Genomic DNA, 13,591 nt, shown 5'->3' with positions numbered 1-13,591 from the left:
GTAAGCATTATTTTTTTGGCAACTATAAGAATGTATTAGCAAAATTATTAGATGGCTTGATTATTACTGCTAGGATGGGGTCTATAGTTAATATATTAATGCTGCAGTTTTGTTTGGTAAAAGTGTTAAATAAGTGAACAACACAATATTACTGTACCATTACATTTTGCATTTTTAAAGAAAATTTAAGATCTCCAATAATCATAGTCTCTATACATTTTGCTTAAATTATTAAAAAAAAAAATCCTGTTCTGGGTGAAGCAAGTATAGTACACTGGCTTAATTTACAGAACACCTACTAAAATATTTCTGCAGATCAAGAGTTTTCATATCCTTAGAATAATGTATGAAATTTTTGATGAACCATTATGATGATACTTGCCTAGGTCCCAGAGTGACTGATATTCACTAGATAATATAATTCAGATAAGGTAGTGCAAATGGGTGTAAATGCCTGTTCCTCACAAGCAGAACAATCAACTAATTAATTTCCTATAAGCCATTAACACAGTCTTTATTTTCTTCTTTAGCTGAAATACAAAGAAACATTTAACCTTGATAGAGGCCACTTCATTGGTTCTGATGACACTCCAGCATTGAACCACACCAGAGAGATGTCTAAGCTCTATAGTGATGTAAGCATATCTAACTGACTAAACTTAATTTTATTGTATACTAATGTTAACTGTCATTGCCCTGTGGATAGCACACTGGACTGGGACTGAGGAGACCTGAGTTCTATTCCTGACTCTCCTACTGGCCTTCTGAGTTACCTTGGGCGAGTAACCAGGGCCGGCTTTAGGAAGTGCTGGCCCCAATTCGAATAGTTTTGATGGGGCCCCGGCAGGGATGACTCACCCTGCGGCGCTCCGGGTCTTCCGCGGCACTGAAGGACCTGCCACCGAAATGCTGCTGAAGACCCGGAGCGAGTGAAGGACCTGGAGCGCCGCCGGGTGAGTAAAAATTTAAAAAGCGCTTAAGTTAGGCGCTCTTCTTTAGGGCGCGGGGCCCTCTTAGGCACAGGGCCTGACTCGGGGGAATCGGCCTAAAGCCGACCCTGCGAGTAACTTCCCTTCTGGGTCCCATCTATAAAATAGGGATAATGGTACTTACCTTCCTTTGTAGAGTGCTTTGAGATCTACTAATGGAAAGTGCTCCACACCGGCTATATGCATTATTATTATGAATATTTTGCATATAAAAAAATGTTTTAGATTTTGCGAAACATCTGGATATGTTACTGATGAAACTTAGTTTTATTTACTGCTTAAAGGCCAGATTGTGAACCCTTTATTCACACTGGTGAGCAGTTACTCATGTGAGTAGTCCCATTAACTTTAATGGATGAGTAACTATACCTGCTGGGGTCAGTAACTGCTCATTGATACCAGTAAAGGTTTTACATTCCAGCCCTAAATTATGTTTATAGTATTTAACACATGTTAAACATCTGTCTGGAAAACACCTGCCACATAGTGGAGGCTACCATAAATAAATACTAATAATAGGACTTGGCAGGTTTGCATGTTTGTGAGGTGTACATCTGGATATACATCTTTTCCAATTCCAGCTAGTGCTTTACTACCAGGCTTCCCATTTAAATTATGAAAGGGGGCTATCAACATTAGAGGCCAGAGCCCTAAATCAGGAGAGCATTGTTACTCAAGTATGAACGCAAAGTTAAGCTTGTGCTCAAGTGCTTTGTTGTATTGGGACAGAGATTCTGGTCTATTATTCACACTGAGAAATACCTTACTTGGTGAGTGATCCTGCTGACTTCAGTGGGGACATTTGTGGAGTAAGGTACTACTCCGTAAGAGGGGAAGAAACTGACGCTACATATTTTGCTAATGTGGTATGTTTACTGGAAAATATACTGTACATTTAATCAAAACCTATATATGTTTTCTTTGTCTAGAAACGATATAAGCATTCATGGGAAACTGGTAAGGCCATAGGCTATACTTTACCTCCAGAGTACATCCCTATCGTTGGAGCTAAGCATGCTGATTATATTAACAGTGAGGTTAGTATGAATCTTCTTTTAATTATATTCTGCATATTTTTGTGGCATTCTTATTTTAATTATCTCAACAATTTCCATGTGAATGTTTTGCAGCTTAAATACAAAGAGTTCTATGAGAAGCAGAAGGGCCATTACCTGGCTGGGAAGCATATCTCCGAATTCCCCAGTGTCGTTCATTCTCTAGCTTTCCAAAAACTAAGGAGTGCGGTGAGGGTTTTTTCTTGCTATATTTTCTCTTTTCCATATTTAGTGTGTGCCTAACTCTGATCCTACAGTCCTCCCATCCACATGAGGGATTTGCACATAAAAGGCCTTTAAGATTTAACATCTAGCTAATATTAGTGTATTGATGAAATCAAAACATTATTTTATATTGGCATATCTTTTTCTGAGCCATGAGTGCTTAACCAGGGATAAACAATTATATATGAAACTAAGAAACTAAGAGGAGAGGTAACGAAAGATTAGATATATTAGAATAGAAAAAACCATAAGCTTTTACTGTTTGCCATTTACTCCTGGGGGAATTCTGCGCCACTGCACATGCACAGAATTCATGTCCCCTGCAGATATCTTTGCTTCCCTGCAGAAAATGACTTTCTGACAGTGATGCAAAGGGAAGCTGCAAAAGAAGTCACACATCACTTCCTAGGAGTGCCGGTACAATGTTTTAGGCACCCAGAGTAGCCAGCAGAGAGGTAAATCACCATGGGGCTGGGAACACCCCAGTCAGTGGCTCCTACCCTGAGCCAGGATCAGCTGGTAGTGCCAGCTGGGCTGGAGGCAGGAGAGGATGGGACTTCCTCTTCCTCTGTAAGGAGTGACTGGGGTTGTGTCAGACCCACCCCCAGAAAACTCCCCCAGCTGCAGGAAGCTCAGCATCCTCCCCTGCTTCCTGACCCCATCACTCCTCAGCTTTGGGGGGGAGGAGTCACTGTTCGGGGAGCTGCTCCCCCATCTGCCCAACCCTCATGCATCCAGACCTCCCATACCCAGACTCCCCTGCCAAGCCTCACCCGGTACATCCAGAACATCCCTAGTCCTTCATACCTGAATCCCACCCCACTGAACCTCAATCCCTGCATCTGGAGCCCCTCTGCACCCAGACCCCCTGCTTTGGGATCCCCACCCCTGCACCCAGACCACCCCCCCCCCTGAGCTCCCTGCACTCAAACCCCCACCCTGATGCTCCACTTCCTACACCACCTTGAGCCTGCACATCCAGACCCACGCCACTGACTGCCAACTAGCTGCACCCTGACCCCCACCCCACCAAGCCTCACTTCCCCAGCACCCAGACCCCCCTGCTGAGAACCCGCACCCAGACCCCTCGGCTGAACCCCAACAACCTTCACTCCTGCAGAGTCCCATTGCCCCTGCACCTGGAACCCCCCCCAACGAGCCTCTGTGTATCCAGATCCCCCCACTCCTAGACTCCCCACTGAGCTGCCTGCACCCAGATTGTCCCACACAGAATCCTCTCACCCCACACCTGGATCCCCCCACACTGAGCCCCTCCATACTTGGACCTGCCTGGTTGAGCCTGCCTGCCCCACACCTGGTGCACCTAGTGCAGAGGGGCATGGCTCCAGGGTGTTTCTAGGGCAAGACTTATGCTGTATCGGGTGCAGTCTCACCGCTAAGTCCAGTTTCCTGGGGGGTTGGAGGGCTGCAAGGTTACCTCCGACCTTCATGCAGCCAGTGGCCTTTGCTCCCCACTGCCATGCTGGAGTCTCTGCATTTATTTATTAACAAATAAAACTTGCAGAATTTTAAAATATTGTGTGCAGAATTTTTTGGCACATAATTTTTAATTTTTTGGCGCCGAATGCCCTCAGGAGTAACCATTGTGTGAAATCTGAGCAGAGAGATGTATTGTATTGCTCAAGCTACCATAGCTTAATAGAAGATTCTGATTAGAGTTCAGTGTTAGCTAGCAGCACTTGGTGTAGTAGTAGGCCTGTTAACTCTAGCACGGATTTAACTAGATAGTGATATACATAATGGTCAATCTGTTACCCCCACCACCTCACCACTTCACGCTTATAATCTCCCAAGGCACACATACAGTTACAAACAAATATGGTCACTAATATTGTGCATGCAATTAGACAGGGAGATCTAGCTAGCCACATGTTGTTAAAGATCTGATGAAGAACAAAATCAGTGCTCATAACCACAATAAATGTTTCCCCAGCCTCATAGATTAAAAGTTGGAACTGGAGTTTAGGCCTGCTTTTACAGTAACTCCTCACTTAAAGTTGTCCGGGTTAACTTTGTTTCATTGTTACGTTGCTGATCAATTAGGGAACATGCTCGTTTAAAGTTGTGCAATGCTTCCTTATAACATTTGTTTGGCAGCCACCTGCTTTGTCCACTACTTGCAGAAAGAGCAGCCCGTTGCAGCTAGCTGGTGGGGGTTTGGAACCAGGGTGGACTGGCAGCCCCCCTATCATCTCTCTGCTCCTCTAAGTTCCCTGTGCGGCAGCCGCCCTGCAGGCTAGCAATTGCCTGGCAGTTCAGGTATCCTTCCCCCACTTCTGTGTGCTGCTCCTGCCCTCTGCCTTGGAGCTGCTCCCGGGAACCTCCTGCTTGCTGTGAAGAGGAGAGGGGGGAAGAAGGGAGCTAATGTCAGGGTGTCCCCCCTGTACCTTATCTCCACAGAGAAGGGAGGGGGGACACGACAGGGCTCAGGACAGAGGGAGCTTGCTGGCAGCACTTGCTATCTCAACTTGTTGATCTACTTAAAAAGGCAATGTACTTAGAGTAGGTTCAGTGTACTTAAAGGGGCAATGTGTGTGTGTCTCTCACACATGGTGTGTGTCCCTGTCTCCCCTCCCTCCATTCATGCTGCCTTGTAGAGTGTGAGGCTACATTAACAACAATATGTTAACCCTTGAGGGTTCAGCCGAGTGCTAGTTCATCATTTAGCAGTAAGGCATTCCCTGGGAAATATCCCACCCTCTTCCACCCTCTGACTTCACCACCTCAACCAAGCTTCACAATCATCACAGCTGAGTATAGTATTAAATTGTTTGTTTAAAACTTATAGTGTGTGTGTGTGTGTGTGTGTGTGTGTGTGTATGTATAGATCTAGATATAAATAAAAATATAGTCTTTTGTCTGGTGGAAAAAAATTCCTCCCCCCCCCCCCCATTTACATTCATTCTTATGGGGATATTGGATTCGCTTAACATCGTTTCGCTTAAAGTAGCATTTTTCAGGAACATAACTACAACATTAAGCGAGGAGTTACTGTACCTCAAAGTCTCATGCATTTTCTAACCAGCTGTGTGGGTCTAACAGGACAAGGGCCACTCCTTCTCTGATAGCACTCCAGTAGAATTAATTTTAAACATTTTAATTTAATAATTAAGTATTTCTTCAGCATTACAGGCTCAGTCTTGATCCCACTGCAGTCAATGGGAGTTTTGCCACTGAGTTGAAAAGGTGCTGGATTAGACCCTGTGATATAGCTCTATTTATAGTCAGAGCTGTGCCTGAAAAATACACATTTTTACTCTCTCCCCTGTCCCCCATACTTCCTTTCCAGCTGGCCTACAGAAAGAATTATGAAGACACCAAGGCAAACGTCCATATTCCAAGTGACATGTTGAATCACCTGTTGGCTAAAAAGTGTCAATATATCCTCAGTGATCTTGAGTACCGAACCTACCTCCACCAGTGGAATTGTTCACCTGAAGAAAATGATGTTGTTCTGGCCAAGAAAGCCCAGGAGATTTTGAGTGATGTATGTACCCTGTTCAGTCATTCCAAGTTCGGGTAGCTTCACAGCTTTCTGGCTAAATTACTTTTTTTTTAAAAAGTAGTTATATGTGAAATGAATAACTGCTTCCAAATTGCTTAATAACATCATTTAATTGAATCTGCCATAACATTCAGGGGGGCTTTAAACAATTTCTCAAAGGATTTTTCATGAGCTGCTTGTTTATTATTTGGTTTGAAAATTGGAAAAAAGTTAAGATTTACAGGCCTAATCCAAGTTCACTGGAGTCCACAATAGGTTTTTTTCCTATTGCCTTCAGTGAACTTTGGGTAAGGTCGTACAGAAACATACAAACCTGACTTGCACAAGCATGCCAGTAGCTTCTAACGACTAGGGTTGGTGTAGGAGGCATGTTGGGAATACAAAATGTGGCCAAAGCACTGCAGTGATCCTCAGGCATCATAACGCTCCCTTTGGACTGTTGTAACTTACACTGGGGCCAAAACAGCTCCCAGAAGCTTCTGGGATCAGAAGAGTGCAAAAGTGGTTTACCTGTGCCCTGCCACCTTTGGGTGCTGCACCAAGGACAGGGATCAGAGTCCAGTACACTGGTACAACTGACCGAACAGGTTGGAATGCACTGGCTTAGTTGACCATATAATTGTACTATAAAATCAATATGAAATGGTCCTTTTTACCCAAGAAGGTCTGATTACATCTGAATAATCTGACTCTACATGCTGTGGGTTGCCACTTTGTTCTACTTTTACTTCTCATATAAATTCCTGTAGAAAAATCTGAAAATAGCAGAGACTAACTGTGATATTGAACACTTTTCTTCATTCTCAAATATAAACTTTCAAAACTGATTTTAATCCATGAATAAGACTGGATCACAGCCTTGAGTAGCACTCTGCCTTGCTATGTGGGAGACATTTATTTGATTTGGGGAAGATGCAATTACCACCTTTCAGGCAGGATGCACATTTTCTGGGAACTGATTTAGTTTTTCTTCTTTACAGGTTGTGTATAAAGATGACTTAAATTGGCTGAAAGGACTTGGATGCTATGTCTGGGACACCCCACAAATCCTGCATGCTAAGAAATCATATGATCTCCAAAGCCAAGTAAGCAAATCTTCCTCAAATAAGAAGAGATGGTGGGCCACATTTTTATTTCATTTACATTCCTTGGGGTTTACACCACCATAGCTGAGAGCAGGGCTTGATGCTGTACAGTATGCTTTAGATCAGCCAAATAAAAAAAAATGCAATGTAGTCTTCCAGGCTTATCTGATAGAGACCTCATTATTTCCTCTTGTTATTGAGAAAAGCAGAGAACCAAGGAGAACTGGAAAGGATAGCAGTTTAACAGAGTTTGAACAAACACGTTTATTTTAGTCTGAAGATTGCGAGATTGGTCTGCTTAGATGTGGACTTTCCACTGCTGAAATTTCTTCATGTGGAGTGATCAGCTCCCAAGACTTCTTGCTGTTAACATTTCTGAATAAAAATTATAATATACAGTACAGAGGCCTATTTTAACAAAGGAAATAGATGGCTGATGGACCTGGAAAACATGATGAAGTTGCTAAGGAAGCAGGTCTAGTTATTCTTAGAACACTCTTTGTCTGTGTTTTCTTAGCTGCAATACACAGCTGCAGGAAAAGAGAATTTGCAGAACTACAGTGCTGTTACCGATACACCGCTTTATGTGACTGCGGTCCAGAGCGGCATCCATGCTAGTGAGGTGAGTCATTCCCCTTTTTCCACCCAGAAACTTTCCCCCATTCCCACAGATAGTTAAAACACAGTGAATTAATCACTATATCTTCCTTAAAGGTGAAATATAAAGAAAATTATCACAAAATTAAGGACAAATATACAACTGTGGTGGAAACAGTGGATCATGAAAGAACCCAAAATCTGAAACATCTTTTTAGCAATGTGAGTGTTTTAAACTCTTTTGTTTCTTTCAAGGAGCTAGTGTGCTGGGATTTATTTTGTTTTTGCAAACTCCTTAGTTCCAGATGCTAGGCAAAATACAGTGTATTGATAAGCTGATTCCATATATCAAAGCACAATTGGGGACCAATTCTTGCAGGAGACTGGGCCCCAGTGGATGAACAGCTGGCTTTTGTCACTCATGGAATGAGCTTTTGGGCCTGGTGGGTGATTATTCTGAAACCAACATTCAGTCGATCAGGCTTGAGGAAGAGTTCAGAGGTCTGGAGGGGTTTAAGTTAAGATACAAATTATTTTGATTGCTTTCCTATACGGTGTGTTACGTAAGAGTTTTGAAAAACATATTCAGAAATCTTTGTATTCCCACTCAGAACCTGTACAAGGAAGCCTGGGATAAAGTGAAAGCCACTGGTTACAAAATGTCCTCTGATTCCGTCTCTCTGTCTCGTGCCAAAGAACTGAAGCATAATGCTAGTATTGTAAGTTAACATAATATTTTAAGCTTCTCTATCTTTGCAGCTCATTAATGCTAGCAATAAAGCCCTTTTCTGCTTTGCATTTACATAGTACAGCTGTACAAAAATTTAATATTACTACTTATTTTTATTTCAAATGTGTGTCTATGAGTAGGTACACAGTCATTCATGCAAGTAATTTCTTCTCCCCTGGCAGCCTTATTATCTATTGACCACAACTTGATTCTTGCTCGAAACAAGAGCCTTCTCAATCTTTCAACCAAATACTTCAATAAAAGATTGGCTTCTTATATCCCTAGCCAAAGTTTGCTTTCAGCAATTTCTTCGCTTTTTATATTTCCAATTTTTAGATATAAGACAACAGGATCTAAACCTCTGGCTAGATTTGAATTTGAGATACTGTTACATTCGGTGGATTTAACCACACAGGTTCAACTAAAGACATATTTCTGTGATTCATCTTTTGATGAGCATAATTCACGTTTTGTGGTACTGTTGGAAAGCTCTTCCTGACAATCACTATACAAGACATATGATAGATGGGCCTCATTCAGCAATCCATCCTATGCAACAAAGTACTCAAACATGTGCTTGAAGTTACACATGTGCTTAAATGCTTTGCTGAATATGGATGGATTCATGCACATGCTTAGCTGCTTTGCTGAACTGAGACCCATAAAAGATAGTTCCCTTCCTGAACATTTTTATATCGACCTCTGTAAATATAGAGAGCTGGAATAATTTTCCTACAATAAATTAATCAACTTGTTTATTCCTGCTATTTTACAAAATTCATCTGGAAGCTGTCATTATCTGTATGGCATCATAGGTATACCTAACAAAACAGAAGACAAGATCCTGCCCTGAACTGCTTTCAGTCTCCACTGACCTCAAAGGAGTTGTGCCCACTTCAGTTACCAGTGAATTTGGCTCTAAAAAATGTAGTTGTCTTCCTGGAGGAAGTCATTTTATCTCCTTGTCTCTGCTTAGGTCAAGTATCGGGAGGAATATGATAAGTTTAAAGCACTTTACACTCTACCCAGAAGCATTGAAGATGATCCCAACACAGCAAGATGCCTTAGAGTTGGCAAGTTTAACATTGATGTAAGTATCCTTTTTAAAATTTAAGTTTTCCTGATAGTCAAAGCATCCACATACATTAATCAAGATTTCATATTTAAATATGTTTGGCAACTATTGATATTTACTAAACTTTCTCCAATATGTATAGAAATATGTTTGTGTTTGTTCTGCTACATTTTCTTTTGTGGCTAAGCCTTTGGTAGTGTATCTGTAGAACAAGGTCTACCCAGGTCCGGCTCCAGGCACCAGCTTACCAAGCAGGTGCTTGGGGCGGCCACTTCGGAGAGGTGCGGCACGTCCAGCTGTTCGGCGGCAATTCAGTGGACGGTCCCTCACTCTAGCTCGGAACCAAGGACCTCCCGCCAAATTGCCGCCGCAGATCGCGATCACGGCTTTTTTTTTTTTTTTGTGCTGCTTGGGGAGGCAAAAACCCTGGAGCCGGCCCTGGGGCTACCCTACAAAAACTACCATGTTAAGGAGCCTTCTTATAACATGAAAATGTTTGTTCTATCTTCCATTGCATAAGAAAATCAACAATTTAAAATTATGTCAGACACTTTTCTCCCATTAACAACATAATATTTTAATTTCACAGCGTCTGTACAAAGAAGTCTACGAAAAGAACAAGGCCAAAATCCACATTCTTCCAGACATGGTAGACATTGTAGCTGCTAGGGCCACACAGAAAAAAGTCAGTGAAATTGATTATCGCCTACATCTCCATGAGTGGACCTGCCTACCAGACCTTCAGATCAATGCTCATGTTCGAAAAGTCACTGACCAGCTCAGTGAAGTAAGCCTACAAATTATATTATGTCACTGTTCAACTTTCAAAAAGATTTCTATTGTTAGATTCTGTCTGTAATAGGTGAAATTGTGTTGCAGAAAATTTGTTGGAACGTCTTGAGATTGCAATATTTGTGCATTGTTTTATGTCCGCACATAACAGCTGTCCAAGACTATTTACAAACATTGCTTATACCACAGGTGTTTCGCTTAGATCAAGCTGAAAAGGTACAGTCTGGTTTCTCCCCAGCATGAACATCAGACCACAGCACTGCAAATCTAGTGATTAGACAGTTCTTCAAACTCCTTCCCATGTTGTGTTTATAAATTACCCAAAGTAATTAATCAATTGTGCAAGGTACTCTGGAAATTTGGATGCCCCGGGTGGGCTGACCCATGTGGCAAAAGGCTCTCCAGGATTGCTCTAATATTGGGGCAGGCCAGAGGAAGGGCCATAACTTCTGTGTTTCTGCAAATCCAGTGGCCGCAGTAGAACATGCAAGTATTACACCTCTACCTCGATGTAACACTGTCCTCGGGAGCCAAAAAATCTTACCGCGTTATAGATGAAACCATGTTATATCAAACTTGCTTTAATCCACCGGAGTGCGCAGCCCCGCCCCCCTGGAGCACTGCTTTACCGGGTTATATCCGAATTTGTGTTATATCAGGTCGCATTATATCAGGGTAGAGGTGTATTTGTGGGCAGTAGCTGCTACTCCATCAACTAATTGGGTGCAGCCAGTTACTCTGTCTATATGCAGGTAAAGTGAATTTCATCCACAGAATACATATGCATACCAAAAAAAGTTCAGAATTGCAGCCTTTTTTCAATACTTCTTTCTTTTTATTACTGTCTTTCATACCGATAAGTATAGCTGCTGGAAACAGGGACTGTGAGAATTCCTTGCATTAGCACAGGTTTATGATCTCTCTGAAGATTTGTGTTTTCTGCTTAGTTTCAGAAAATACAAATTTTCACACAGTTGCTTAGATTTTTTTAAAGTATGTTTTGGTTGTATTTGCTTTTTAAAAAAAACCACTCAGATTTTGGAAAAAAAAATGCCCAGAAGCTGAGAGAGAAAGACAAATCATTTGTATTTGGCAAAATTCCCTGGATTTTGAAATGCCCGGTGTATAATTAACTTATTTCAGCAGCAATGCATCATTATGCAAAATACAGGTTAGTTGAAAACCTTCCCGTCAAACTACTTCTAACTGTATAGTTCCCTCACCCTGCACCCTCAGTTCAGTTAAAAGCTAAAAGAACTAATAGTGCTTGTTATATCAGGGTCCAGGCAAATTAGTTTCAGAATATTGGAAAAGATATTTACTATTGAAAGCTGCCATCTAAGGTTAATGTATAGCTAAGGGATTAAGCTGAAGTGAAATTCTCAAACGTTCCTTGTTTTCTATAATACTCTAGATTGTGTACAAGGATGACCTTAACTGGCTGAAAGGCATTGGCTGCTTTGTTTGGGATACTCCTGAAATTCTGCATGCCAAACATGCATATGATCTTCGCAGCGATGTAAGTCTGAATTGTCTCTAGTTCGGTTCTGCTTTTCAGTTTCCTTCACATCTAGTCTCACTCTTTAAAATACCATGGGGATGAAGCCTGGAAGGGCATTGCATGTCCTCCTTACACTGAAATGTTCAGATTGAGTTCTTTACATTGTATTGATTTGCAATAATTTAGGTGTTGTCATATAAGCCCCCTCTCCCCCACAGAAAAGCACTTAAGCATTTGTTTAAGTCCATGCATATTCAGAAACGTGCTTAAGAATGGGCTTAAGTCTGATTGACATTAGTGGGATATACATGCTGAGGCGCTCTCCTGGAATGGGAATGCTTTACTGAATCAGGGCCACTGATTGGATGCGGGAGAGGGCACAGGGCTGGGGCAGAGAGTTGGGGTGTGGGCTCTGGGAGGGAGTTTGGGTGTGGGGGGGGGGCTCAGGGCAGGGCTGGGGTGCAGGAGGGGGCGAGAGGTGCAGGCTCTGGGTGGCACTTATCTCGGGGGGCTCCCTGCGACAGGGCCACTGTGCTGTGTATACTGTACAGCAGCACTGAATGAAAATTCATACAATCTAGAAGTAATATGTCATTGATTTTGATGAGTCAACTTTTTTTGCAGGCAAAGTTTTCTTACCCATTATTAGTTAAGGATTAAGCAGTTGCAATAGTTGTAGATAATGGTTTTGATTACAAAGAACACATCTCCTCAAGAGTTTTTATTAAGAATTTTGGGGGCTCATGGTTTTATATGGTACATACAAATATTTAATGACAGAATAGTTATGTTATTGAAGTATTCTAATGTTGTGTTATTGAAGTATTCTAATGTTCCCCGAGTGTAGTGCTATGACTGTTTTTATCTGGTCAAATATCTCACCTGAGTACTTTTTTCTTTTCTTTTTGCTTAAATATAATTGACTTTACTGAATTACTAATATTGTGCATAAGCAAGTTGTTTAATTAAACAACCAGACTTACAAAAATCAAATTGTTTTCTTTCTCTCTGCAGATTAAGTACAAATCTAACGCAGAGAAAATGAAGAATGACTACACCATGATCACTGACACTCCTTATTATGTCCAGAATGTCATTAGTGGCAAGAATCTGAGTGAAGTAAGTATTTATACCACATTTCATCCCTGTATGATATGTATCATGTCTCAATAATTCCAATAATGTAACATTTAATGACGTGTTGGAATCACTTCATGCTAGTCCACTGCCACCCTTTGCTATACCATCAATAGAATATTAGGCAACAGGTGCTTTCAGCAGCATGGCAAGCATGTTCCACACAGACATACTCTGAATGTGAAGCTTTTTCCCTCCACATATTTCAAAAGATGGTCCTGATAAGCCAGCAAACACTAATTGACCCACAATAAGTTAGACCAGGAGTTCTTAAACTTCATTGTACCGTGATCCCCTTCTGACAACAAATATTACTACACGACCCCAGGAGGGAGCCTATAATCTGAAGCCCTCGGACGGTGGGGCTTGGCGACCCCATTAAAGCAGGATCGTGACCCACTTTGGGGTCCTGACCCACAGTTTGAGAATCACTGAGTTAGACAAACACATATCACGAAATGGTATCAATAGGCTAATTGTTTTTTTCTTATTTCCTAGGCTGTCTATCGCCATGCATATGTGCATAATATTAGAGGCAAAATGACCCCCACCGATAAAACAGTGGACTTGGTGCGGGCAAAGCATGCTCATAAGATACAGAGTGAAGTAAGTATCAAGTTTTCATTTCTAATAGGATACTAAAGAATAATGGCCAACTTCTGCTGTTGGTTGTCACATACGCTTGTTCAACAATGTTGGGAGTTGGGAGTGTATATTTCCAGTTTACAAAACTACAGGGAATTCTCCCCATTAGAACTGGTTATGTTCTCTGTGATTGTTCTCGGTGAAGATGCCAGCTCTGAATACAAACCTTTCAGAGCCTGCAATCTAATCTGTGAGGCCATCATTCTCTTTGCTGCACTCCAAGACCGGAGATCC

The 13,591-nt window shown here is 41.7% G+C and overlaps 1 protein-coding gene across 50 annotated transcripts in view; it reads left to right on the top strand.

The window, feature by feature from the left end:
- The window catches only part of NEB (nebulin), a 204,642-nt gene that overhangs the window by 128,424 nt on the left and 62,627 nt on the right, over nt 1-13,591 (top strand). For all 50 annotated transcript variants that reach the window (XM_065561691.1, XM_065561706.1, XM_065561704.1 and 47 more), the window contains exons 102-114: nt 531-635; nt 1,919-2,026; nt 2,120-2,233; nt 5,580-5,777; nt 6,776-6,880; nt 7,398-7,502; nt 7,595-7,699; nt 8,089-8,196; nt 9,184-9,297; nt 9,872-10,069; nt 11,489-11,593; nt 12,590-12,694; nt 13,211-13,318. In XM_065561691.1, the coding sequence (XP_065417763.1) occupies nt 531-635; nt 1,919-2,026; nt 2,120-2,233; nt 5,580-5,777; nt 6,776-6,880; nt 7,398-7,502; nt 7,595-7,699; nt 8,089-8,196; nt 9,184-9,297; nt 9,872-10,069; nt 11,489-11,593; nt 12,590-12,694; nt 13,211-13,318 (1,578 nt within the window). The remainder of the gene's footprint in view (nt 1-530; nt 636-1,918; nt 2,027-2,119; nt 2,234-5,579; nt 5,778-6,775; nt 6,881-7,397; nt 7,503-7,594; nt 7,700-8,088; nt 8,197-9,183; nt 9,298-9,871; nt 10,070-11,488; nt 11,594-12,589; nt 12,695-13,210; nt 13,319-13,591) is intronic.

Source organism: Chrysemys picta, chromosome 11, assembly GCF_011386835.1.
Source record: "Chrysemys picta bellii isolate R12L10 chromosome 11, ASM1138683v2, whole genome shotgun sequence".
NCBI classification, from domain to species: Eukaryota; Metazoa; Chordata; order Testudines; family Emydidae; genus Chrysemys; species Chrysemys picta.
The sequence above is the reverse complement of the archived record's forward strand: the minus strand, read 5'-3'. Positions and strand labels throughout refer to the sequence as shown.